General features: G+C 32.2%; 4 protein-coding genes across 5 annotated transcripts; 1 reads left to right on the top strand and 3 right to left on the bottom strand.

The window, feature by feature from the left end:
• Nucleotides 1-1,874: 1,874 nt before the first annotated feature.
• On the bottom strand, nucleotides 1,875-13,566 carry Bm4068 (Uncharacterized protein; the record flags this gene model as incomplete). Its single annotated transcript, XM_043081931.1, has 39 exons — nucleotides 1,875-2,087; nucleotides 2,359-2,511; nucleotides 2,607-2,705; nucleotides 2,808-2,956; nucleotides 3,287-3,402; nucleotides 3,519-3,694; nucleotides 3,842-4,069; nucleotides 4,144-4,318; nucleotides 4,601-4,745; nucleotides 4,923-5,074; nucleotides 5,331-5,460; nucleotides 5,543-5,739; nucleotides 5,860-6,044; nucleotides 6,169-6,429; nucleotides 6,752-6,938; nucleotides 7,060-7,256; nucleotides 7,357-7,542; nucleotides 7,604-7,661; nucleotides 7,767-7,876; nucleotides 7,945-8,065; nucleotides 8,190-8,313; nucleotides 8,464-8,644; nucleotides 8,731-8,818; nucleotides 8,931-9,199; nucleotides 9,407-9,547; nucleotides 9,700-9,841; nucleotides 9,953-10,080; nucleotides 10,152-10,277; nucleotides 10,442-10,532; nucleotides 10,619-10,792; nucleotides 10,865-10,975; nucleotides 11,064-11,218; nucleotides 11,378-11,485; nucleotides 11,563-11,646; nucleotides 11,785-11,904; nucleotides 12,131-12,322; nucleotides 12,617-12,811; nucleotides 12,918-13,055; nucleotides 13,285-13,566. The coding sequence occupies 39 exons, from the start codon at nucleotides 13,564-13,566 to the stop codon at nucleotides 1,875-1,877; spliced, it is 6,087 nt and encodes a 2,028-aa protein (XP_042937865.1).
• Nucleotides 13,567-14,893: 1,327 nt separating this feature from the next.
• Nucleotides 14,894-17,226, bottom strand: Bma-dmd-8 (uncharacterized protein; the record flags this gene model as incomplete). The annotated part of the gene is made up of 7 exons (XM_001901750.2): nucleotides 14,894-15,139; nucleotides 15,453-15,601; nucleotides 15,865-16,000; nucleotides 16,151-16,252; nucleotides 16,541-16,684; nucleotides 16,916-17,010; nucleotides 17,169-17,226. 7 exons carry the CDS (start codon nucleotides 17,224-17,226, stop codon nucleotides 14,894-14,896), a joined length of 930 nt encoding a protein of 309 aa, XP_001901785.2.
• Nucleotides 17,227-18,984: 1,758 nt separating this feature from the next.
• On the top strand, nucleotides 18,985-21,652 carry Bm1780 (Uncharacterized protein; the record flags this gene model as incomplete). The annotated part of the gene is made up of 7 exons (XM_043081930.1): nucleotides 18,985-19,048; nucleotides 19,388-19,494; nucleotides 19,711-19,828; nucleotides 20,164-20,217; nucleotides 20,545-20,617; nucleotides 21,286-21,361; nucleotides 21,518-21,652. The coding sequence occupies 7 exons, from the start codon at nucleotides 18,985-18,987 to the stop codon at nucleotides 21,650-21,652; spliced, it is 627 nt and encodes a 208-aa protein (XP_042937864.1).
• Nucleotides 21,653-22,180: 528 nt separating this feature from the next.
• On the bottom strand, nucleotides 22,181-24,937 carry Bm2605 (Uncharacterized protein; the record flags this gene model as incomplete). 2 transcript variants are annotated; one of them, XM_001901751.2, is made up of 3 exons in its annotated part: nucleotides 22,181-22,722; nucleotides 22,841-23,060; nucleotides 24,893-24,937. In XM_001901751.2, 3 exons carry the CDS (start codon nucleotides 24,935-24,937, stop codon nucleotides 22,181-22,183), a joined length of 807 nt encoding a protein of 268 aa, XP_001901786.2. The 2 variants fall into 2 exon arrangements, with proteins under 2 accessions (XP_001901786.2, XP_042937863.1); XM_043081929.1 differs by lacking the exon at nucleotides 24,893-24,937.
• Nucleotides 24,938-27,983: the final 3,046 nt, after the last annotated feature.

The following is a 27,983-nucleotide window of genomic DNA, read 5'->3' as shown; positions in this document are numbered from 1 at the left end:
GTCGCAATTTTTCATTAAATTATACTCTTTCTATGCACTTAAGATAAAATGGAAGGGTTGACTTCTCCTTTTGCTATTCTTTTTTAATTTTAAATATGATTGAATTCTGCTTTAAATAAGTTCTTTTATTTCAATATTCCTATGAATGCTTGCATTTGATAATTTCATTTTCCACTTGAAATGTCGTACGTAAGTCAATATTCTGAACTATGCTGCTTTTTCTAGAAGTTTTTTCCGCTCCTAAATTACTGTTCAACACAATTTGAAAATTATGTTTCCTTCTGTAGAAAATTTTGTCCTTTTTGTTGCTTATATATTTTCACCAGTTATAATTTATTATTATTAATGTTATTATTAATATTATTATTATTGCTAATATTATTATTATTATGATTATCAAGCAAATTAATATGGGCTTACTTCATTTTAAAGTGTAATAGTCACAGAATTTTGCTCTTATCCTGAATCTTTAGCATGGAAATTTTGAATGGATAAAGGAGTCTGATAATTGCGCTAGTAGCCATTTACTTATTCCTTTCTTTTGTGATCTTACCGCCAAAAAATGAGTCTCGTTTTCATTGCTTTAATATGTGAAAATATAAATTGATAGGTTACTCATTTTTTTTTGCTTTTGTTAGATCAAAATTGCTGTCTCTTTTATACTTCTTGTTGAAAAGATTTTTTTGAAAAATTTCGTATTTACTTTTTGTTTCATGTTTACTGCGTGTAATGTTACTTATTTTTCAAATGGTTTTTCTATTGATTAATTATGAAATGAAGAAGAAGGGTTATATGTTTTACATTAAGTAATTTATGGGATTTCAAATATTGGGATTATTCCCAGACAATGTTATAATAACATTGTTAGCGTAACATATTTATCAAAATAAACGAAATGTTTAACTTCATATCAAAGTTTGCTATGATATTTGCGGTGGCATTTGTGATTTTGTTAAAAAAACGCATTTATTTGGTTCTAGGAAAACAAATTCAGACATTATCCTCTTAGATCGATTTCGAAAAATGTTTTAAAAAAATTATTGTCCTTCCTCGCAATCCTCTGTTTGCATTCGAACTAAAATACGGAACTGCTAGGAAAAAGCCTAATTAATTAGTCTCCTATTCGACAAAACTCTTGTCCGTTAAAACAGTCCGATTTTCTCTTTGCATGTATAATTAGACTAAAAGAAAACTCAACCAAATTACCTTTTTACTCTTTGAATCATTTCGCTAGCATTCCACCACTTCTCTTTTACGAATTACGAATTTCACAAATAACATCTCCAAGGCTTTTGTCTCGTATATATGAAACAGATTCATAGTTTTCATTCAGACCCATAGAGTCACGCAAATTCCGTCATTGTTATCTAATACGACAAAGTGAATTTTAGCAGTCCATACACAAACCCGCGTGGTCTGCTAAAATTTGCCGTATATCGGTAAGCAATGATGATGGTATTGCATGACTTCAGTTGGGTCACTGCGAACCTTTTTATCCTAGACAATATTTTGCCCGCAATTCCTCAACTCTAAAAGAATAGGTTCTTTGATTTTTGACAAATGTCAGTGCTTGTGACTTTCGGCATTATCCATCAAAAACCGTTTCCTGACCGAGATGAAATGTTATTGTTATTACGTTAAAAAATCAAATTTCCTGTCAGTAACAATAGTAGTAATTGTACTGATAATCAATAATGGTAATAATAACAAGAATTCTTTGAAAATAAATATCAAATACCTGATTCGGTCTAGTTTTAAGATTTATTTAATTTTACTGAAGTCATTTGAACGTTCGTTTGCTTAGTTCATTTGTTTATTCAGATAGAACAGAAAAGGAATAAAAGAACGTATTCATCAGCATACTATTTAACTTTTTAACTATGAATATTAAATACTTTCATAGTTATAATATCAGGCAGCTTGTAAACAGTTGAGACAATAAAAATAACGCTAATCAAAACAACTATAACTATGACAACACACTGTTTACCCCAATTGGTCCAACAGAAGGAACAACATGCTTTAGCTCTCGAAAGGCACCAGAACTGATCCAAACGATGACGATTCGGGTGCGGAAGATATGGTGACTAAAAAAAAATATGCATGAGGTTTAATGTAATTTTGTTATATGATCACAGTCTAAGAATGATAGATAGGTTTGAATATTAATATGTTGTAGTATTCAAAAGGACTATAATATTTTTTCTTGTTAACTAAATAAAAGAACTAGGAATTTTTAACTGATAACTGAAGTAGTTAGGGCTGTTTATAAGATAGTTTCATCAAAAATCCGTTTATACAGACTTAAAAAAGGAAAATAAAAGAAGATTATATGAACAAACATTAACAAAAGCTTACATGATTTGGTTTTCCACGCTTCTTTCCCACAGGGTCAAGTTTTGCTTCTTCGGATGTTAGCAGTGTCAGTTCCAATTCTACCGCGCCAGTCACATATGGTTTTTGGGCAGTGAAGTCATCATCTTTTTTCATCTTTGTATCAAAATCTAATTTCTGTAAAGAAGCTGAAAGTAGTAGAAGTCATTTAATACACGAATAATTATTGTGCATAAAAATGAATCAGAATAACGAAAAGAAAAAGCAATAACCTGCTCATCAGGTAGAGAAATACTGACGCAGGGCCACCATCCATAAGTTGTACGTTGTTGAAATAATGAAAATTGACCAACTCTTCCTGATATGTACGGCTGCAATTTAAAAAAATACTTTTTCATTCAAAATGTAGATGCCTTTCTTGAGAATAAGTTCTGTAAAAAACACTCAGGAGATACCAGAAAAAGCAGGCATACCGGTGCTCGTGGTAACGGGATATTCTTTTTTCTCTCTTTTCTTTTGCTATTGCAACGACAAAAACAGCGCTTTACGCAACAATTACACCGATTGCGATTTTCGCAAGCATAATCAATATTGTACATTTCATCGGCATCCATTTGTGCTTCTAAATTAAGTCTGTTTATCGACCATTCGTTTAGACATTTACAAAAATAAATGTGCCATCCTCTCTGATTCATTCTGATTCTGCTTCGATATTTTGCAGCTAATTTATATGGAAGAAATGAACCATTCTCAAATCGTAGTTTTTCCTGTTTTTCTATCATTTTTAGATATTTTCTTTACAAACATATTTCCAGGAAGACTACTCGTCCGATAAAAAACTTTGTAATTTGAAATCTAAACTTCGTTTCGCATTTAAATACGTTAAGACGTATATTCAGAGATTATGTCTTCTTTTAAATCCGTTTCGACTGTAATAAATACAAAATGATACCATCAAAAGATAGTAAGTCTAGGGCAAGTTGCCCGATGTAGCCATCTTTCCGAAATTTGTTGTTGTCCCAGATTTGAACAAACAGTATTGGATCTACCAACAATGACGATTTCTTGCTGAGATTTGTAAAGCAAAAATAAGAAATTGGAGAACTACAAAAAGTGCTTTTATGAGAACATTAGTTCGTGAAAAGACAGAAGTTGAAAAATGAATTTTCTTTAAAAAAAGAAACCCAAAGAGATGTTTTTTGGTGTACATCGCGATTTTCTTCTCCCAAATATCAAAATCGAAATCGAACACGAAACGCCAGTTGAATGAGCCATATCCATCAAGACTTCGATAATGAACATCGGTCTTCTCTTTTTTCTCACTTCCGTTCAAAAAAACCTTCAAATAGATATCTGCTGCCTGAAATAATATCAAGCACAATATTATAGGAATCAGTAAGCATTTCTTTACATATTCACTTAGAGAACGTTTTAAAAAACTATGCTAGAGCAACAGCCAAAATTCCCCACGCTCTTTTGGATTATCGCTTAAACAAAGTGTATGTACCGGTTTTCCCATTGTTCTCTTGGTAAGAATTACGTTACGAACACTCCAAACTGCCACACGCAGCTGAAATTTGTGAGGCCTGCGAGGTGATATATTCACGGGTGGAGGTATTGATCCCATTGCATGTGGGAACAAATCGACAAACATTTCCAATTTACCACATTCGCTATCAGCATTGATGGCATTGTAGAGTGGTCGAGTTTCCACATGTTCTGGTACCAAATTCATCTGAACGAGTGATATTCGATTAGTTTTTATCTAATCAAATTTATAGCATCCAAACTTTTTGATGAAAAACAAGCCTTAATCAAAATATAAAGCGCTACTCGTTGCAACGGTCGACCTAAAATCTCTGCATGATTTGGAGGAACACTTTCAATATCACTAAGCCACACAGCCACTCCAGCAATCATAATCCCAACATCATTTCCTTTCATTAGCAGTTCTGGTGCGGGATAATTCATCCTCATACAATGTCTGAATAATTAAATAATACATATTCTTCACTGGAACATATTTTTTATTGTTTAAAAAAATGATGTGCGAATGCCAAAAAAGAGCTAAAAACGGTATTAAAAAATTGATTCAAATATTTAGATTTATAGGACGTAATATACCAACTATTAATTTAAGTTAATGAAATACTGAATCACTGTTTACCAGGCCTATATTATTTCAGGATTTACTCATACAATGGACTTGCAATGTAGCAATTCTTTAAAGGTTTTAAGGTTCAGTGTAAGTTAAGTTATAACTTACCGTTTTAATATGTTAAGAGGCGTAAGCTGGTCACGCCAAACGAGTGGTCCCCGTGTTATATACTGCTGCGGTAAGCCAACGGTGGCTCGAAACTGTGTCAAAAGACGATTTTCCAAGTCAATCACAGTATGTCCGATTTCATTATCTGCAATAAATCTTGTAGCAACACTCCTTCTTTTTATACTTGAAGTTTCATATTTTTTTTCTAAGTTTCTGGAACATTTCGCCTAATCTTCTTAATTTAAGTTCTATCACGCAACTTTCAGGAGATAAATAGAGAAAACAGAAAAAAATGAATTCTATGCAAGAATTATTCACATACCAGAAAAAACACGGTGACGATCCATGACTGATACCACAAGTTTTTTATCGATTGGTATTTCTACTTCCATCTCAATCATTTGGCCAAACAACGGATCCAGTGAACCTGGCCGGTAGTCTTTTCGTAAATTTTTCTTTTTCTTTGTTCCACATCTGTATCTTTCCAAAGTAATACTTGATATTTCATAAAAGATACAGTAATTCTTTTCAAAGAACTTCAGAAAAGTTAAAAAAACCAGCAGTTCCCAAGCTAATCATGAAATCTGAGATTAATTAATCTGATGATTCATCATGTCACCTGAAATTTCCATCCAGAGAAAATTCATTATAATTATTTATCCTTAATTTTTTATAAAATTAGTAAATTACTAACTTTAATAGCTTTTTTAAATACATGAAAAAAAATGACTTCACACTAATGTAAGCATCGCAGGTGCCATCCTTCCGTCTGCTGACCAAATCAAAAGCTCTCACAATATATACACGAATAGTGCATTTGGTCACTCCAGCAAATTCTACGATGGGCAGAGCAAAACATTCTAAAAAGCAATATCCATTAATTAAAGAAAACAAAATCAGCTTTCCAAGCTAGGAATTCTGTGAAAAAAACGAAAATAAAACCATTTGAGATTCTGTTCTGTCTTCTGATGAAAATTCGAGCTTTGAGTTCACCGCGTGGTATTATTAGTTCTGGTATTTCGATATTTTCTTTGGTCATCTTCCGAAAGATAAATGTGTCAAGAAAGTCAGAAAACCCACAATATTCACTCACATCTTCAAGAGGGCACGCAAACACTCGTAATGTTTCTATTCCAGAACTAAAAAGAGGGAATATTACGTACGAAAATACAATAAGTGCGATTTCTTTAATATCATTATCAAAGCTATCTTCAAAAAAGAATTTTTCTAATTTCAGAAATTTCAAGCTAGCAAACTACTCGGAATATCCTGGAGCTTTTTCGCTTTCACCAATTGAACTATAGTATTTACTCCACCAGTCAATGATGCAATCACCAAAGAAACATTCTTCAGAATCCGTCATTCTCACTCCTTTTTCATAAGCTTCCTCGAAAGACAGCATTTCGTCATACTTTTCCCAACTATAAATATCCCGTTTTCTACCCTGAAATATCTCAAAAATTAAAATTTTATGTTACACATGACAATATCAAATAGTTGTGCTAATTCATATATTCATTATTAACAACAGTCATTATAACAGTTTATTACAAAAATAAGAAGCAGACCTCTGGTAACTTGTTAATATATTTTGCGAAATCATGAACGACGCAAATTCCAATGTGTGGTTCACGTCCAAATGAACGCCTATCATACAGATTGAAAGTTAACGGTGGTGCGTAATAGAAATGAATAGGAAGTTGGACTTCATTCAAAATTATTAGTGATCGTTTGAAGTTTGGATTACGTTTCGCATCTTCGATCACGTCACTTCGGGCTGTCTTATCACCAATTCGAATTTCCACAAATGGATTACGCACAAATGACAACTGCAAAAGACACTGAGTTAAGAGGCAAATAACAGAACAGTCTGCTTCCTCTATGACCAGTCGAAAACTTAACCAATGCCCGCTATTCATTTTGAAAGAACAAATTTGTTGGTCGACAAACGTTCGCACAAAAGACAACGTCTGTGAAATGTCACATAGTTTGGTTGTAATTTAGAGTCTTGTGAAATGAACAATGAGTAAGATTATATTTACTTCTATCAGCCAAAAAACGCTTCCAAAGCAATCTGAATAAAATGCTTTTTTTAAAAATAAAGTTAATGAAAACAACGAATTGTGGTTTTTTTGCAGTTCAGCAACCTACCTGATACCGAGGTAAATCCCGAACACCCCAACACAAAATTTGCACTGTATAGTTTTTGACAATTGGACAAACACCTCGTGGTACTGAATAACGAGTACTTTTTTTTTTACGTGGCGGTTTCAACGGTGTAATGTGTATTGCCTGTCCCTCGTACAGGAATAATTCAAACAATGCTAATAAAGCGCCTCTGGAAATGTATGTTTTTTAAGGAAATGTATGTTTTTTTAAGATAGCTTTGTCTAATTTAATGAAATTCAAGTCAGAAAATTACAATTCATAGAAAAATTAACGCTTCTGTGATGACATACTTCTGCCTATTCTTGCGGAATGATAGCGGAAACCAATTGGGTGTTCCACGATGATCAGTTGCAAGCGATATAACTGAGGGTGTTGCCATAAAACGTCCAAGAAATATTTCAGAAGAATGAAAATCTTCTGAACTTACTTCCACCACTATTGCTGGCGGATCTTTACGGACGGATGCTATCCCACCACATATTATTACCTAGAAAGGAAAGATGTTGACCATTACAACTATGACGAATACATCTGAATATTGACTCAGGCATACTTTCAAATAATCAATTTTTCTCATGAAAACGCACTCGCTTGAAAATAAGCGTTTCATTCCAGATCGGATCAATAGTATTTTCAACGATTGCTGTTTCTTGACATCGATTAAGAAATATAACTCTAACAAATGCTTTCGACCCAAGACGATTTGTCGGTAGCAAATCCCTGGCCCATAAAATTGATGCACGCATTTGCCAACGTGTTGCATGATCATAAACCTTAAACTTTCTTTATTGGCAAATTTCTTATTTTGTAATGTTTAAAACATTTTCTCCTTACTTCATAAATTCGAGGTGAAACTGAAACATCTTCAGCCAAATAAAGAGCCAGTCTTCTCCTGAAAATTTATCGATATTATGTAAAATAATATCGACAATCTTCTATTTGTCCTTCTGAAGCAATGGAAAAGAATTTTCTACACATAACATTAATAAATGTAAACCTCTGGCTAAGATTAGCCGAGAATACCATTTCACGAACATATCGCCTACGGCGGTACTTGTCATCAGGCATCTTTTGCACATGTACTGGTTCACGGAAATCACTCGCATACTATAAAGGAAATATCATCAGTGGATGTGCCTGATAAAAACAAATTATATTTATGAAAAAGACATAACCTCCCATAATTCAGGATCAATACTTCTTCGTAAAGCATCAATATTTTCAAAAATATCTTTTGTGCCTGACCCGAGAGTCCTCATACGCCACCAACGTCGACGTCGAAATTTATGTCCTTCTCTGAAGGAGTTCATTTAGTCATTTTAATCCTTTGCTAATCCAGTTAGTTACTCACTGGATTTGAATAAATTACGAGGTTATGAAAACTAACTATTTAATAAGTCACAAAAGTAAATTCATTAACCTCTCTCTGTAGTCAATAACAGCGTCATCATTAGCAAAATTAACTGCACTCGAAGAGTAAGACCATCCTTCAGCATCACCTGCACAAAATAGATCAATCGTCCAATCACCAATCCATCGCCATCCTTAAAATTAAATTAATCTCCAATACCAAATCTGTTAAATTTATCACAGATTTTTTTTCCCTGTCAGTTCAAGTTGAGTGAAATTAAGTGTCAAAGCAATATTTATTTACTGAGTAAAAAAATATTTGTTATCACACGCAAAATTATCACCTGGAGGAGCGTTTCGGTCACGCGCATTATCAATACGGTTACCAGATGCACCTATATAATACAAATCAGTCCAAATATCATCTTGCTTTTCCTGCACTTCAAAAATTTCATCCTCATATTGTGAATAACCGGCATCGGGTCCAACCCACATATCATGACAGAACATTATTTTCCATGCTCCCTTAAATTATTAATGAGTGGTTATTATTGCGTTTTAACCAAATTTAGTAAAAGAAATTCGGCTTGTCAATATTTTAAAACTTTTGCCTTATAAGACCATCCGTTAGACACTTTTATATCGCTTTCAGACATCCGAATAATTCCCGTTTCATCCGATCGAGCGTAGGGTTCACCACTAAAATCATTCTGCTAAGAGATTATTCTTTTTGCTTTTATTGGCAAAAAAGTTCCTTTCCAGCATTTCAGTACCATCAAACTATATTTACATAAATTTCAATAAATCGAACTTTTTCCCGTCAGTTTCCATCCACTGACCACTTATATGCCTTCGTTGATTTTCGAAAACTTCTGCAAAATATTGAACTACTCCAGGCTTAATTGCTTTATCCCAATTGCTGCGATCCGTTACTTTTCCAAACCACAGGCGAAGATGAACAACGGCTGGTATTTGCTCCTTTTTTTCCCGCTTCTCATCATGGCTTGGCCACTTTAGTATTATTGCTCGCAGACGTCCACAAAACATTCCCCGATAGCAGTCTTTGTTGTGATAATAAACCTAAACATAGACCTGCTCTACGTCCTTGAATAATCAGCCTTAAGAATAACTGGCCAGTGTAATAAGTGAGACTCGCAACAGAATGAAATAATTTTAGATAAAATGAAATTTGCTACCGCCTTTTTTCTATCTCAGCTAACTTTATCAAAGTACGAATATAACTTCTCTACGAACGAGATAATTTAATTTGAATAAAATCAGAATTACTTCATTAATAGGAATTCGCGCGAATGCAAGTAATTCGTCGCCATCGCACATTGAAAGTATTGCATCCGGAATTGACATCTCTGGCTCATTTGAAATTTTCATTAAAAGTTCAGCGGTCTGCCGCAGATCGTTCAAAGCAATCTGGGAATTTAGACAGAACTAATTAATATTTATACATCGTTCGATTAAAATAGAAATTATAGCTAGGAGTAACATAGAGTACAGTTCCCCAAACTGCCATTTAATCATCAAATTGCCCTCTTTGATTGCAGTAATAATGAACAGATATTGACTTCATTGATCTGAAACACGTCTTTTTTATCATATTTCAGTATGGCAAAATCTTCGATCATTTTGACAACGGATGAGATAATAACGAGACGACGATGTCGATCAAGCGATGATGATAACGGTGATTCCCAGTCTTGTTCAATGCTGTAAGCAGAAATCTCTTTTTAACATTTAAATGATTGGTTGTAACTATTAATTTCAGTAACAAACGGAATTAAACCAAAAGTATTCAATGTTTCATTTTTAGAGACAAACCATTTGCTTAATTTAGCAAAATAATCGCAAGCCTGTTCAATAGCATCAACAATAATTGAAGAAGCTTCTCTTTTACCATCAGATTTCAACTTTGCCAAACTGGAAGAGTGCAACAGCATCTTGGCTATCTAAACATAGTTGAACATGTAACATCCAATGACATAGCAGGCGATGACAAAACAAAATCAAACTATCGTACCTTCTGCAAAACATTGGAGTGCCTCATTCGAAACGAAACATCCTCCCATGCACAAGGGATTTCACAAACAGGCTTGTGATTTCCCCATGGCATAGCATAGTACTTCTCAGCAAAGGCTGGCATAACCTTAACAATAAGTAACTTTTTATTACTCCAAAGTCCTCTAATGTGCTATTTTAATGTCAGAGTTTCATTTAACATTAAAATATCCATAAAAAGTTCTAAAATCTTCGATATGACACAGTAATATAGACATAGATATAGAAATATAAATAATAGAAAAAAGTTACCGAAAGTGTTCGTGCCGTACATTTTGGTACCTTTCCGTAAGCTCGATTGCCGTATTCTCCTATACTCAACGAAAAACGCACATTTTTGGATCTGTTGAGGCAAAAGTCAGAAATTTCTCATCAAATGACAAATTCATATTGGAAAAATTAAGTAAAAAAATTCATCGAGAAACTTACTTAAGTTTAGGATGAATCATATTTACAGCAAAAAATGTAGACAATAATACATATTCTGATGTACGTAGTTGTGGTTTTAACGATAACACAACATCAGGAGTTATCAAATCACGACAAATTTGGCCACAGTTTTCCTCCAAACATATCACTTCAATAAGCGCACGAGCAACAAAACTGCAATTTGATATTTTATTTTTTGTCCCAAGCAAATAGGAAATTTGTTAACAAGAACGAATTAATTAATACCAGTCGCCTGGTCGTCTTCCTTCTCGTATTGCTTTCTCTACTTTTCTCGATATTTCTTGTTCAGTTGAAGCATAAAAGCTTATATACGATGGACCAAATACTGGCAAAAAACTATAAAAGGTGGCACGATAAAGAAATTACCATTTAGCTTATTCCTGGTTATTATTTTTGGTACTTAGTCTTGAATATAAAAATGAACCCTTGATTATCAGAGGTAGATTGACCGTTTGCTATTGCATTCACATATCCCGATTGACAGATATCAGATAAATTTAAGTGGGCAGTAGCCAGTATTTTCTCCGCATTCTTTTTGCGAATTTTTGTCTGATAAACGAGAATAATACGAAATGATATCTAAAATAAATTTTTTGTTGTGACTCAAGCAAAATTTGCAAAATAGTTTGTGACATGTTTGCACTTTCTCACTTTTCAAGGACTTATTCCATAACAAAAGTAATATTTCACTCTTATTTTTTCCTTCAGGTGTTTAATTTGAAAAAATGACTAACGAACATATTTAACAACGGTTGGCCAAACCACGGGAAGCATGATTTCCTCGTTAAAATCAACCACTTCATAAAGAGCTGGCAAAACGTGTGTCATTTCACGTTCTTTTCCAATCTAAAAAATTTAATTCATAATTTTTTTTTTTTAAATCAAAAATATACACTTTATTTTTGAAAGGTAACTCTGTACACCTGTACTTGGACAGCGAGCTTCGCAACATCATTGTTGTGTATTCGCAAATGATCAGCTATTTGGCACAATTGAAAAATTCTTACCTGGAAATGAATAACTGTAACGTTCGACTCATTGAGCTTAAATTTAATTATAAATGCACTATTTAATGTCTGAAACATTTTTGTCTTATTAAGTCACATTCTTTCCTACGTTTCTATAATTTTCAACTACATAATTACCAGCATGGTATACTGCATTAATGAACCGGAGAACAAAATGTCCTCGTCGTCATGTGTCACCATACTGCGTAACGATGGTGCCGGTGTTGGATCAAGGCTTCGACGTACATTCATCGATACCTTTTAAACACATAATGAATGAATTTTAATGTCGAGCAAATTAAAGAAAATATTAAAAGTTATGTAGGAATTTAACAGAGATTATGACATTTATTGTTCAGTAGGTCTTTAATCTTTTTAAAAAGAGAAGAATTGAATTAAATGTTGGCCAGAAAACTCCATGGCACTTTACAATATTTTTTGCATGGATTTCCAAAAATTAATACTTCAAATTGAAATTTAGAACCTTCAGAAAGCCACGTATATCGGAAGAAGCAATTTGATCAGTTTCTCCAGTTGCTTCAATCTCTTGATAGTCAGCTCTTAAAACAAGCCATTTTTCTTGAAGCAAGTGTCGTTCTGATTTGTAAATGTATCCTAGCTCGCATTTAAATCCTCCGATCAATGTATCACTTGCAAGTTGTCGAGCATTGTAAACCTATCCCAAAATTTTGCATTAATAGTTTTATAGATTTAATTAGAGTAACCATAGAGGTAAAACGTATGGATATATGTTTTTTAATTGTTTTATCATCAGTATGAAAGAGATACTTTCATATATTCTGAAAAATTCTTTCAAATTCCCGAAAAGGGAATGCGACATGTAAATGGTCGATCATAATGAACTTCTCCTTTTGTTTGGCTTTAGGATAAGGCATATAATACGTCACAAACGGTTTTTCTTTATCAGATCTTGAAATACAGGAAACTTTACAAAAGAGCTGATACAAACTCTGAATTCCAAACATGTTCGCATCATATCTTGGAGAGACTTTTGGACCGTGAAAGAGAGAGAGTCATTCCAACGTGGTGAATTTGTACTATGCTGTGATAGACTAGAACGACAACGACCATCTAAGATCACGCGGAGCAAAGGATTTAAATTATTTCCATAAAGTTCACGGGCTTCAAATATATATAGTCGTACCTGAAATAAAATTTGTCTTTTTTCAGTCGTTGAAGTTTAAGATTCTTGAAAGTTCAGTCAATTCTAAAAAAAGTAACGATTAATTCAATAAAGGTTTGAAGCTTACAGTGAAAGACTGCAACACATCAAGATCTTCCGTCTCATCTTCCATCTCAGTCATTTGTTGAACAACAGCAACTCTTCGTTTCTTACGCAATGCAATAGTGTGACGCGAATTATCCGTTGAACTGGTTGTTTCGGATACCTTATAAGATCATGAAAAGCATATAGAGATACACGTACTGCAACTTCAATGCTGGTTTTCACTTTTCTGATTTTTTTTAATCTAGCTTTTAGTAAGTTTATAATTTTTGAATCATCTTTACAAATATGTCTGGCGCTTGCTTGAAAGGCCAAAAAATAATAATAATAAAGCCGACTTTACGTATGAAGTTAGAGACTTGTATAGCATGTAAGCACATATAAAGACTGACCAGCTCTTGATCCGACGAAACTGCTTCCGTGGTTTGCATCGGTGTTTCGGTGAATTCACTTTCAGCTAGCTCAGTTTTAATGTCCTTCGATTTGCTGTTTTCATTATATTCCGTTGATTGTGATGATGATGATATTGACCGATCACGTGAAATACGTGACTTTATATGTCGACTAACTTCCCGAAGTTTTGATAATATTCGTCCACGGCCTCCTTTTTTCTTTATTTTTTCCACACCTTTTAAGTTTGCAGCTTCATCGTAATCACCTTCTTCGCTACTCATGTTTCGTTCTTCACACAACTACATATTAGTATTAATCATTTATTGATAGTTTTAAAGGTTAGCATGAAACATTTCTAAGATATAAAAATGTTACGACGTCATTCAGTTGAAGAAAGGATAAATGGTACGAAGCAGACAGATAGGAACTGAGAAATTGTAGGCAAGTGTTAAGCAAATGAAGAAGATATTACTAGATAGGCAGTTAAAGTTACTTTCCAAAGTTCATTTTCTTCTAGCAGATTCCTTTTCAGCTTCTTCATTTGCTTATTTAGAAATCATTCCGTCATCGTATTATTTCGTTTCTTGGACCCTCATAAAATCAACATTTTCCAGCACTAATAAAGCTTAAATTTTAATTTTGGCCTTAATAAAAATTTATTTGCAAGTTGCTATTAGGTATAACAAAGATAGAAAAGTTACATTTCTTCAAATTAGCGTGTGAATGAAGCAGACTGAACTTTCATGAAATGAAAATAGGCTTACAAATAAAGAAATTGATTTTTAAAAACTTTTGAAAATAAAATATCAAAGCACAGTAGTTGATAATAAGGCTGGTATATTACAATTATTCATTGATGATAGGTAAAGAAGCCATTTATATAAAACTAATCTAAAATATTAAAAAAATAACAATCAAAATGGACTAGTCGTAGAATCGTTTGACAATAAAACGTCTTAATGACTAGACTTGCGGACACGAAAGATTTAGAATAAATCGAACTGAAAGAGGAAACGACCAAATGATGGTTTAGGTTTAAAAAAAATTCTACTTTCAAAAAATTTCCATATTATAAATCGAACTGAAAGAGGAAACGACCAAATGATGGTTTAGGTTTAAAAAAAATTCTACTTTCAAAAAATTTCCATATTCAAATTTCCAGAAATTCATTGATTTTCATGATGGAATTGTTATCAGTTCAAACTGAGAAGAAATTTTCATAATTTTTTAGCATTCTTTCCACCTTTTACAGCCAAAATAACAATTTTTAACAATTTACAATTTTTCGGATAAAAATTACGAAAATTTTTATTTTTTTCATTGATTTTATTTATTTAGAGATACATGATTCTAAACTGCAATGGATCATCCTTAATGAGAGATTTCAATGACAAATTGAAAAAAGAAGTTTTCATTTAAATTTTGTTTGTTTTGAAAATTTAGGAGGGATATTAAATGAAGCATTACTATCACTTCAGTGATTGTTCATAATATTGTTTTTAAAAGACTGTATTGCATGTGAGGCGGAAAATTCCAAAAATACATATTACGCTGGATTTTACATATTGCAGTATTATTAGCATTGGTCTTAGATGTAAGCAAGAAGGATTAAAGAATGCCGAGCGCAAATTGCATTATTGCAAGAGTATGCAGAACTGCTGCATCAGCTGGATTATACGAACTGCAGACTGTTGGCACATTTACAGCAGTAATGGGTAATAAAAGAGACTGGGGTCTCAGTGGTATCGGATATACTAAGCCATTAGATGAAACTGCATCTGATTTTTTAGATTCATCGAAGGTTGCCAGCGATATATTCGTTTCAGCCGAAAGTTCGGATCTCGCTGTCAACAGCTGAATATTAATCAGTGATTAATCAGACGTATTTCCATTTAGGAACAGTTTGTAAATCTTTGAAACTACAACAATTTTATGCATATTCAATAAGTCTTTGGTTAAAATTGACTAAATCCGGAAGGCTTTATCGGATTAAGGTTCATATAATTACTTTAAAATTGAAAAGTCCACTTTGAAAAAAATCAATTTGAAATTGAAAGAAAAAATCAATTGAAAAAGTTTTCCTACATAATAGCTCTCATCAATATTTTGAACAAACAAATTACTTCATTGAGAATAATTATTAACTTTTACTAAATAATTAGCTCACCGTATAAGATGACAAGTCCATCTCAGGAATGGGAATAGGTATTTCAGCGAAATCTTGGTCATAAATTTGTTTTACCAACTTCTTGTCCAGATTAGTAAATATCGATAGCATATTTGAATTAGTGAATGAATTCACTGATATTGGCACATCTACGAATCCCAAATGAATGAATGATTAGTCTCTCTCTCTCCCTCTCCCTTTCCCTCTCTCTCTCGTTATATATATATATAAATAATCGAAAAGATTCCAAGCTGCATATATTACTAAAAGAATTTTGTTTTTTCTAACTAAGCACCAATTGAGCACCATGTAATTGCACAGTAAATCAGACTAACTCCTTTCGATGATATCAGATTAATCTTCACAATATTTTAAAACAATTGTGAAATTGAATGAACAAAGTGTTGCTTACGAGTTTTTCGTTCTTTTTTGTGTTCGTTAGATCTAAGTTTTGAGGCTTTCAAAATTTGATCTAATTTTCGCCTCTTTTCGATCAATTCACATTGATCACACGCACAATTAGCATATAAACAATGTCTCTTGTGTTCCTAAATTCATCTTTTATTCAGCATATTCATTGTCTCTACAAGAATTTAAAAAATGGTCATTCGAAACACAATTTCAAGTTCAATTTATTCAGAAATTTATCTGGAAACCTATAAAATCTAAAAAGTTTTGCAAATCATTAAATAACATACTTTTTTCCAAACCAAAACACCATGATTTTTGCATTTTTGACAAATGTAGCATTGATTTTGGGTTGCGGTACTTGTTTTAGTTACTTTTCTAAAGTGGTATATCTGAAATATCTTAAGAATAGACTAAAATTAATAAGTGATATAGTCGAAGATTTTTTCTTTGTTATCATAATTCGTTTTATCTGAATAGAAAATCTTTATTTCCAAATACTGATAAAATCACTTTCATAACTTGGAAAAGAACGGTCAATCAAAAATCTAATTGCCCAAAAAAAGGAATTTAAAGGCGAAGATCATTTACTTTAAAACATTGAAATTCAATTTTTAATTTTTCAAACTCGTATAGAATCAGTTGTTTGCACTACTGATTCACTACGCAAATAAACTTACTGCCGGATCATTTTCATTAAAATAATTTTGCGGAGTAATAGTTGCTTGAGTTAGTTGCGAAGTACGCTGAAATATTTTATCTTGCGCACGGCGTATACGGATCTGCGTGCTCATAATTTGTCGACGTTGACGTATCAGTAAGCACTGCAACACGTAGATGAATAGTTGTTTTTATGTTGATATAAATCATAAATTGCCTAGATTTCATGCTGAGTAAAATTAATTCTTTATTTTCAGCTTATATAAAAGTGTTTTTATTTTTTATTTATTTACAAAAGAAAAAAGGAGTTAAGCCGTAGTGAATTCGAGAGTAATTTTTAAAAGTCCAACTGATCCCGGCTACTCAAAGTCGGTTATCGCGTTTTTATGTCTTACTTTTGAGCAGTTACAGTTCTTCCGATTGCAGTGATGGCCACGTGTTTCCACTAGCATTCCGTGCTGTCGACAAATTCCGCAATGGCGTTTCACATCTAAATCGTTTTCCTTTTTATTTTACATCATTATTTTCTGGGATGTGTCCACTCGAAGTTATAACTTAACTTTCACTTTCAAAAATATATAAACAACTTAAAAGTTCTGAAATGGTTATTATACGAACTGTCGGAAATTCTATTAAAATTACACTAACCTTTGGGCATTTTTTTACTTATGGCAAAATATCGCTTACAGTTCTCTTCTTTAGACATTTCCTATAAACTGGACATACATTGAAAACCAAAAACTAGTTTATTGTTTTAGTTGTAGTGGCTAACATTAAAAATAAACCATTTCCTTTGATTCTAATTAGAATCAAAGGTAAACGGATTGAAAGAGGAAAAAAAGAAACACACAGCAAAACAATTTCAATTCGCAACGTAATAATGCAAGAAAACTCCCAAAAGATTTGTGTCCAAATAAACTCAATCAAAATTATGCCTTAATTAGTTAAATTTAAAAAATAATAATGTCACTCCAAAATACAGCACAAAGAAAGTACGTTGAAATGCTGTTGGATAAAAGTTTAAACAGCGAATTTTCTCGTTTGTCTCTTTGTATATTTAATTTCCAACCAAAAAGGTCTGCTTGCCTATTCATATTACAATTGAGCTAAAGCATCGCTGTTTCTTGGTGGTCCTAAACTTTAAGGCGCATTTTATTTGATGCTCTTTTGATTCAAATTTTTCAATCTCTTCTATTTACTTCTTACAGTATGCCTTCCGTACTAGCAATACATTTTCCATTCCTGTCAATCAGTTTTCGAAATGTTTTTTTGTTGGATCAAAGCTAGTCTAAAATGGCTTTTCAACAGTGGAAAGATCACAGTAGAAGACAATAAGTTAAGGTCATTTCTATTAAACATATTTTAAATGCATTCTAACTTCTTTGCAAAATTGAATCGTATGTCAATAAATGTGAACAAAATGCTAATTAAATTCTAACAAAGTCATTAAATTTCATTACAATTCAATAAGCAGAGAAAAATGCATAATGGCGCGTAATAAGTTGCAAAAACTTGAATGTGAAGAGGACAACAGATCCTATTGGCATTTCAAAAAATGTATTTGATTGTTTTGAAGTATAAAATAATTATTCGAGCAATATCGTATGCAATTCTTGAATATTAATGTTAACTAGAGATTCAAATTATTCATTAATAAGCGAGATAAAAAATGAAAAAGTTGAAAGAAGTGAATATGAAGCAAAGTTAGGAGAAGTACTCGCTAAAAGCTTTTTTGTCAAAAGGTACAACAATCTTTTATATGGAAGAGATTTTGTAAACAATGAATTTCGTGCCCACTGATAAACAGAAAGCACTGATCACATTACTTACTAAGTTTCTTAAAAAATTTCTTTTGTTTTACTCGTGATAACAAAACATATGGAAAAGACAATGAGACGAAGCTGCTGTCAACAGTGACAACAATTCATCCTTGAATACTAACTTAGTTACACTACAGCAGAAAGAACGCTGCATTTCCTTCAATATAGAGTACTCATAGCATAAAAACAGAACGAATACCAAATATATCACAGCAGAACAATCATATTTATAGATTAATTTTTTTTTTTTAATTAATTTTTTTCATTAATTTAGTTTCTCTAAATCATTCACCAAAAGTTCTTAGTGGTGATCAAAGTTAGAATATGATTCAAGATCTTATTAGTTTCAATTTTAAAAATTCAAAATTCATAACATTATGAGAAACATTATAATTAACAGAAAAAATGCACTGATAATTTTAGTAATCATATGTATTCATTTCAATAGATGTGTTGAAATATTCCCTAATTAACGAGTGAATAATTCTTTGGCTTTAGTACTTAATTGATTAATTAATTGATTAGAGTCTTCTATTATTTGCAATTGGACATCTAATGATGACCTCGTAGCAGGAGCATCAGTTTGTTAAAACGACCTAAATTTGCTATCAGATCAATACAAGCTCTAATCATTACCATTTCTAATGGGGACGATCAGTTGCAGTTTCATCATCACAGTTGTTCTTGAAATTGTCATCCACTGTTCATGTATTTTTTTAATTCTATGATATATGACTAATTTCACCTATCTCATTTCAAATTTAGTCATCAATCTCGGATATTCCAAGTTACATTTAACAAAAGATTTTTAAATTATGTTCCAATTAATTCAACATGAGCCAACTTTTAAGTAGTGTCAAAATTCGATAAGTTTTAATTGCTAAAATAAGAGGTTGACTCTTTTTAAATTTTGTAAAGAATTCTTTCGTTTTAGTATTTTCGGTTTCTGGAAAAAATCCCGCATAATATCTCATATATTTGCAGTAAAAATTTCAGACAATATTTAAATTTTCTTTCGACATAATGAATTAAAAATTTATTATGCAGATGTGGAGACGAATGAAGAGGAAGGAAGCAGATGCCTTAAAGAATGTTTGAAATCGATTCTGAAATTTGAACGTTCCTTTACTTTTCAATTTGAAAATTTTGAAAAAGTTAGCTTTGCAAACAAATGATTTTTTGTCAAATATAAACGATAGACTGATTGGAAATTTAAATTAAATGAAATTTGAATTATAATGCAAGTTTAGATAGAATTTTTTTATTTAATAAAAATTTTATTGTAAGCTTTTCTAAGTACTAAAAGTTTTGAAGTTTATTCTATTATAAAGTTAGTTAATTTTGGGTATTCTGTTTTTAGTGGTTTCTAGATATGTGAAAAACTTGAATCGGCGGCATTGTGTAACCAAAAATGCAGTCCACCTAATCAATACCGTTTTTATCATTATACAACTTTTTATCGTCTGCACTGCATTGATTTTTATGAAGGTTATTTCAATTCAAAATCAAATCAGAATTGCTATCATTACTTGCAGTTCTTATTTTGCTGAAGTAAAAGAAGTTCCTCTCAATTCTTTTCAGAAAGTTTGAAATCATAATTTATGTGATTGTTTTTCAGTGTTAATTGATTTTCGAAAGAATTTCTAGAAACAGCTCTTCCATTTTCACTATTTTCAATTTAAGCATTTTACTATAATAAGAACAATCATGAATTATTTAAATGAAGTCATTATCATGCCAAAATTATTAAAACATGTTGATTAGAGTACGTATAACATACTGAAAAGTTTGTTAAAATTATTTTCAATTTCTCTTTGTTACAGAGCTTGAAAACCAGCTTAATTGTCTGAAAAAAGCATCACCAGATGTGGACAAAAGTAAGTTTGTAATTTTCGGTTTGATTAATTTTTGGTATTAAGATAATTTTTCTTCATGAATAGTTTGGGTCAAGAAATTTTCAAGATATTGGTTTTTATTCAACTTGTTTCCATAATTGTTTAGCAAGAGAAAGTGGAAAAATATAAAATTTCGGACCATGGGAATTTGAAAGAGAAATAATTTTAAATGTTTTGGTTGAAAAAGATATTTATTTTAAATTTTAAATTTCACGACTGCATCCTTCTCTGCCAGCACTGTTTCAGAATAATTGTAAAAGACAAAAATTTGATTCACTATGCCGTTTTTGTTATACATTATCACTTCAGTTTGCAATGAACGATGTACATTTAACAACGACAAACCCAGCAATAATGGAAATCAAATCAAAATTCACTGCAAGTTGGAAACTGATGTTTTTATATTTATCGATTTAATTTCTGACTTGCAAGCAATTTATCCCTTTCGAACATTCAATCTCGCAAGCTCTTTAATTCTCATTTATAGTACTTTTCAATGCACTGTTGCCACAAACAAAGATCTGAACTTTTTTTAAAAGCTTTTCATCAAATCGCTCCTATAATGAATCAATGAAACTGGTTAACCAGACCGGAAGACCGGATAGCTATTAAATGTATCGATACATCCATCACAATAATAATAAGGAAGCTGTCAAATGATTATCTTCTCAGGGTATTGCTCAGGAATTTAATATGCCCTAATACTAATCAAATATTATCTCTAAGATAATATTTGATTAGTATAGAATGGATGGTAATAAGAATTAAATCAATAGTAATGATAAAATAGACAAAGGAAAGAATAATATCTTCCCTCGCTTAATCGAGAACAAATTTTATGGAATACCTCAAAAATAGAGCCAGTATACAGCATATTTCTCGAGCATGAGAAGCAGGAGAGTTTATATGGCTTTATGTCTTTGGTGAAATTCGGTAATCTTAGTAAATTAACCAATTAAATAGTCAGTCAAATAATAACATAATAGAAAAGATAAAGTTCATTGATACAAAAATAAAGGTCCAAAAGTTGATAATGTTCCACTTTTTCAGAACTTTGGAGTGTTCTCTGATTTGTTATTATAAGGCATTTACCAGTGCCTGTCCTGAAACGAGTAACACCCTTCTGGTGAGCACTTTTAATTTTATATTTATTTACTCATTTATTCAAGAAACCAATGTCTTCTAAAAGTTTACAACGTTTGAAAGTTTTAAAAAATAATTAGGTTTCAGAAAATTGAACTTTAAAAAAAGAATTTGATTGAGTTTCAAAACATGAATTCAGCGTTTGAGTACACGGCAAATTCATGATATGCGATTATTCACACGATCGGACAGTCCATTAAAAATGGAAACTGAATGTCGCCAACTACATGATGAAAATAAGATGAAGCAAAAAATGCTCGAGGCATGGACATGACAGCGATGAAATATGTTTAAAAGTACTGCTAAAAAAGTGGAAATAACTAATTACTCTATTTTTTAAAACTAGTAATGAAAAAGTACCTAGCATAAAACACCGTCTTTATTCAGTTTCAATGGCCTTAAATGGCTTTTAACAACTAAGGAAAGCCTTTTAGTTAAAATAAAGGATGCTATCTTTCTTTCGTTGATTTCGTTTCAAATATTCACTTTCAAAATTATGACGCTCTGTTGAATCCATTCACAGATCGATCCCCGAAAACTGATATTTGAAAAGATGTTTTCATTAACAACTGAATTTTTCTCTTATAGTGAAAACCCATTTGCTTTTTTTCCACTCAGTTGTTATCTAATTTTTATTTTTGCACAGTATGTATTACTTTTATTATACATTTGTCGATTTAAATAAAGCTAATTACTTTTCAACCAATTCATTTGAAAAATCTAAAAATCCATATAAAATGTCTGGAATGAATATTCCAAATTTATGGCTTTTTTGCTTAGCCATACAGGTTAAACAAATTAATCACTGCACAAATCGACTGTAGTATCCGGTAGATCGTGGCGGACAGGGGCAATAAGCGGCGTCATTTCCAGAAAGACCTTTTCTACCAGGTGCTCCCGGAAGTCCGTTCATTCCCGGCCGACCTGGCATACCAATAGGTCCTGGTGGTCCTACTGGCCCTGGTATTCCATCATTTCCTCGCTGTCCATCCGATCCAGGTTCCCCTTGAGACCCTGGTAAGCCTGATATTCCTTCTGGTCCTGCTTTTCCTCTTCCACGCAATCCGTCTTGGCCTGGTGGACCGCGCGGACCAACAACACCAGGCGATCCTGGTAAACCAGCATCACCGCATGGCCCTGGTAGTCCTGGTAGTCCAGCAAGACCCGGATGTCCTGGCTGTCCTGGAATTCCAGCTGGACCTTCGGAACCTCTTGGTCCATTTGATCCGGGTAAACCAAGGGGGCCAGCCGGACATTTGACGCAAGGCACATCTTGTGGCGGACAAGTTACTGATGGGTAGATTACCGTATTGTCTTCTCCGGGTAATCCAGGTAAACCCGGCTCTGAAAAAGTGATTGCTGAATCTGACGTGAAATTTCTCTTTCTTTCTATATGATAAATTCAGATACAGGAACAATAACGGAACAAGAACAATAACGGAACAATAACGAAAAAACATACGTCCTTTCTGGCCGAATGGACCAGGAGGTCCCGGTAGTCCGGGAGGACAAACTGCTTTCGGTAATTCACATATGCAATAGGATGGCAAGTTGGAGAACATATGACGTCTTTGTCGAAATATACTACTGAATGGATTATCGCGTTGTTGGCTAGGCGGACTAAGAATGATTTGGATATTCATTATTTCCGACCAGGCTGAATCGATTTCGGCGCGGAACATCTATATATATTAAAAGAATTATCAAAATTTTCTGTAGTAGAAAGAGTTCTTTCAGAATTTCATCTAAAGTTCTTAGTTAAAAACTTACAAATAACTCATATCATAATGTCCACACTTTTATTTGTTTCATTCTATAGAACGATACATGAAAAAGTAGCATTCTAAGAAAAAAGTTCGCGATAAGAATATTACACTGCGAAATAATTAAAACATCAAATGTCTGTTTGTTCCACAACTCAGTCTTAATGATTTTATAAAATCGGGACTGAGTGGTTTTGGAAGCAAATTTCTGGTTCTCACGAAAAGCATTACTTGTAAAACTATTGATTCCATTAACTATTATGAATGCGTATTTTTTTTTAATACGTAGCCAATGCTAGTACGCAATGTTGAGAACAATAATAAAACACTTTCTCTATTTCTCTTTTTTTGAAAGTGTCTTTTGTTCTTTTTATTCAACCTAACACAATATTTTATTACCTCGTGATTCTGTTTCTTCTTTTAAATAAATTTTTACTTCTTAAATATTCTGCATCCTACACAAAATGTCTCAGAAACTTTATACAGATTATCAGTATTATTACTATTTGCAGTAAGTTTTACAATTGAAAAAGTGCTTTCAGGTCCTACTTGCATTCAGAACGTCAGTTGTTCCAGTGCAGATTACTCAATCGATTTTCAGAACAAAATGATGTCAATTTCTCGTATTTATTCTCTTAACTTAAATAAGAATTTTCCATTTTTACATATAATAAATAGATCAATACATTCGTTCTTGTAGGTAAAATATGTAAAACAAATTGTAAATTATCTTGAAAGTGATTAAAAATTGTGTTGTTCTCATCAAAGCAGAAATTTGAATTACTTTTATCACTGATTCTAAAAAAAGTTACTAAGTGTCAAGGAAGTCTAACTATTAAACTAAATATTCCTATCAGCACTATGAATAAAAAAGAAAAAATCAGTGTAATTTCAATTATCCGAGTAAATTTACATTCCCAAAAAGATGAATTAAATCTCCTGCATAAGAATGGTTCGGAATTGTGATCAATGGTGACAATGGTGTCCCAACAAACTTCTCTTTTTTGTTTTTATGACTTTCACTAATTTTTTTAAAACTTTTTGAAATTCGAAACATTTATTTTTGAGATAACTGTAAGTATTAAAAAAGTGCTGGTTGGAAAATAATAAAACAGGGAATTTTACGAGAGATTTCAAAGAGCTGGAGAAGTATAAACTTTGAGGTGCAATTTATGAGATATTAAATAGAAATGGAAACTTAATTATAAAAATTACAAAAAAGGGATAAAAAAGCAAAGATTAATGAAAACAGTAGCAAAGTACCATAATATATTCTTTGATATAAGAAGTAGATAATAATTAAAAAATGCAGTTAGCATTTGCTAACATTTTTTAAGACAATCAAATTTTCACTGGACAAAGAATAGCTACGAAGCAATTCATTCAGTATTAAAACCTCAAAAACACTTTTGATTATCATCAGTTGTCTCCACTTTGATTCATTCATTACTCATTTAATTACAATCAATTTTGTAAATCAGGGAGCATAGTTAAATCAGGAAACAACAACCGTAATGAAGAAGTAATCCCTCTACTCTTATCCCTCTTGGCATAAAAGTAAAGGGATTACTTTTTTCTCGAAGTTACTTTCAAAGTTCTAAATTTAGAGTTCAGCATGTAGCAGAAACAGCTTATTCATCCAATCAGATTGGAGTGATTAAAATAAAAGGCAAAACACTTTCAAATTCTAAGATTCATAGTTCAGCTTCAGTTACCTTTTCTCAGGTATTCAAAGAAGCACAATTAAATACCTGTATCTCGTCTAACACTTCATCGCCAGTTTCTTTTATTATCATGTATGCGGAACTGATCACAACCAAACACGCAGTGATTGCAAATGCGCTACAGCCAGATGCTGCAAATAACACAATTTTTGCTTCGTGCATTTTATAAAATAGGAATGCAGAATAATTGAGAATATTGCGGTCATATTTATACATTCATTTATTTCATTCTCAAAACGGGCCGGGTTTTATCCGCAACGTCAATCCCGATAACTGCAATATAACAAAGAAAGCCTTCCGTTATAAAGATAATAATCTCTACAACCGGGATTTTAATTCGATAGAACGGACCATAGAACCGGTTTCACGTTTCTGAATAGTGAAAGAATCTGCGGCGTAGATATCACACTGCTTTCCCTCTTCTATTCTCTAATCGAAATAGAGATTCCATTACCTTAGTGAACCAACTTCTTGCACTTCACCAACATCGAGTGTCTAAAATTTGAAAAGTGCTCAGACTGGTTAACAGGTACGCATCCTTAGTCCTTGTAAAGCTCAGAAAAGCGAACTATTCCACACACTATCCTGTTTCTTTTTTCCTCTGGTTAGTTATTCTATCCTGAAACCGATAAAAAGAGAATTTCATCGCCTCTTGAATGCTTTTTTAGAAGAAAATTTATCATCTACTAACCTCGTCCATAGTCTACCAATTTCGTCCATAAAAATTTTCGACATATTGCATATTTACATAAAAACCGAACTTAATTCTTTCAAAAAATTATTTTTAATTAATTACAATCCTCACTACTGCAACATGATACGAGGGCATGGATAATGTAAAGAAATAATTGCCAGATTAAGTTACTGTAATCAAAACCAAACATCTTCACAACTAACTGAAATATAAATTTGCTATTCCTAAAACTGCTTGATAATTTTCCATCATTTCTACACTTCTCGTACTTTTACACTTTTAAAAATTACAAACGCTGTCAATATTTTCTGAAAACCATATTATTTTAAAAACGTCAAAAGCTTTAAGCAATCATCAACAGTGATAACTTCTATTCTTTTAACAATAATGAATTTTTCAAGCAATGAGATACTCAATATCAGAAAATGACATTGCTTTTTGCAAATATTTGATCTATTATGAATTCATACCGAAGTCGATTAAATTTAAATTTTAGCAACAAGTGTCATCACATTCTTTAGCATATTAGCCTGATATGCATTTTACAGATGACGCAGTCAGCGATCTTCATGTAAACACCGTTCGTGAAACTTGGAGTTGGCTGTTACTTATACCTTAGACTTTCCTTGATCAACAGTCTTCCTTGTTTGTTATCATAGTTGGTATAGACGAATGTGTTAAGTGAAAGGTCTATTATAATGATTTTATTGGCTAGTAACCACAATACGTACATAGCTATTAATCTATAGCAACAATACACTGATAATTTCGTAGGGTACCTATTAATGAGATGAAGAAAATGAATGAATTGATGGGGAAGTTAAGGAATTTAAATGAATTGAATTAAATGAGTGCGGGAGAACAGCTGAATTATAACGTTCTGCTAGAAAATTCATGAAGACAAAGAATTTAAATCTTTAAATCCTTATATGGTAAACATTGACTTGTAAAAGGCGCATGGTTACATTGAGTAAAGAGCTATAAGATGATCTTTAATCTTTATATAGTAAGAGATGATTTAATATTGTCAATTCCTCCACGATTGACTATTACGTTAGAAAACCTTTGCAATATTTGGACACTGTAAACAAATTTGGTTTGCAACAAAGGAGTAAATTTTAAGATATTAAAGAATGCACATGCGTGCCCTTTGTTAATAGTAAAAAATTTCTAGATAAGCAGTAGATAAACTCAACTACGGTGGAAGATGAGTGTTGGGATAATGATTGCTTACGTGAGATGCAATTTGAAACAGTTTTATATTTCTTTAGAAAAAGTTCAATTAAGATAAACTTTAGTATTATGGATTGATGCAATTTTATTTGATATGTTTTTGTAAGTTATTTAGAAGGTTCGCGAAATTATTTCAAGTTTCGCGACAACGATAATGTGGTGATGTAGAATCTTACGAAGAGACGAGTACTGCACAGGAGATTACTTGCATAATTATGTTCATAAGGATCTAAATAAGTAACATACATTTAATAGAGAGGAAAGAATAGAGTGACAAGATTGTTTTGGAGCCATGCCCTAATCTAGTCAAGAAAATCTCGAGAGTTTCATTATTCCTGGCGGCTATCATTGGACTATCCGAAAGTAGGACTCTAGTCCCATAATTAGTTTCAATAAAATTATGGTAGTTGATGGTTATTCGTTATGTCGTAATAGTGTGATAACAGTTTGATCTGCATTGTCTTTATACGAATCTTTCAACAGTTTGGCAGCCATTGTAAGGGCTCCTTGTTTACTTATTTTACCACAACATAAAACCCTGCAAGTTATTTAAAATTTACTGCATACTTTCTTGTATTCTTAAATGGCTCGAACCTTGAATCCCACAACATTGTACAGTGCTATGCCCTAAATTGTAACTGTAACAATGTAAGTAATGAAGCACTTATCTTTCCAAGTTTTTGTAATCCTTAGTCCAATTTCCCGATAACCCAATGAGAGGTGTTATCAAATTTCATATGTTTTGGATCTTCTTACAACAGAAACGTTTGGAAAAAGTTTCGATTCTTTCATCCACAAATATCGGAACATTTAATGTTTTAAATGATTCCTTTTAAAGATAAATATGATCTGAGGGATAATGAGAGAAAACGAAGATAATAGGTCGGTTAATCACACAAAAAGTTACCAATTTGTTTACAAAAGTATGAGAAACATATACATATATGCGGTATATCACTGCAAAACATATTTCGACAGATAGCGAAAGGAATGAAAGGTAAAATATCGAAAATACTACTAAAACTATCAGTTTTTAACAAATTTAGTAGTAGACCAACAAATTCTACATCCCACAGAAAAATAAAGGAAATTTAAGTTTTGATTCGAGATGTCAAAATGTATGGAATGAAACTATCAAACACTAAGAGGCATGCTGAAATACATGTTTGGTTGTTGACTTTAAAATGAAGA

Source organism: Brugia malayi (assembly GCF_000002995.4).
Source record: "Brugia malayi strain FR3 genome assembly, contig: Bm_v4_Chr4_scaffold_001, whole genome shotgun sequence".
Taxonomy (NCBI): domain Eukaryota; kingdom Metazoa; phylum Nematoda; class Chromadorea; order Rhabditida; family Onchocercidae; genus Brugia; species Brugia malayi.
Note: the sequence above shows the minus strand (reverse complement) of the source record. Positions and strands in the feature narration are given on the sequence as shown.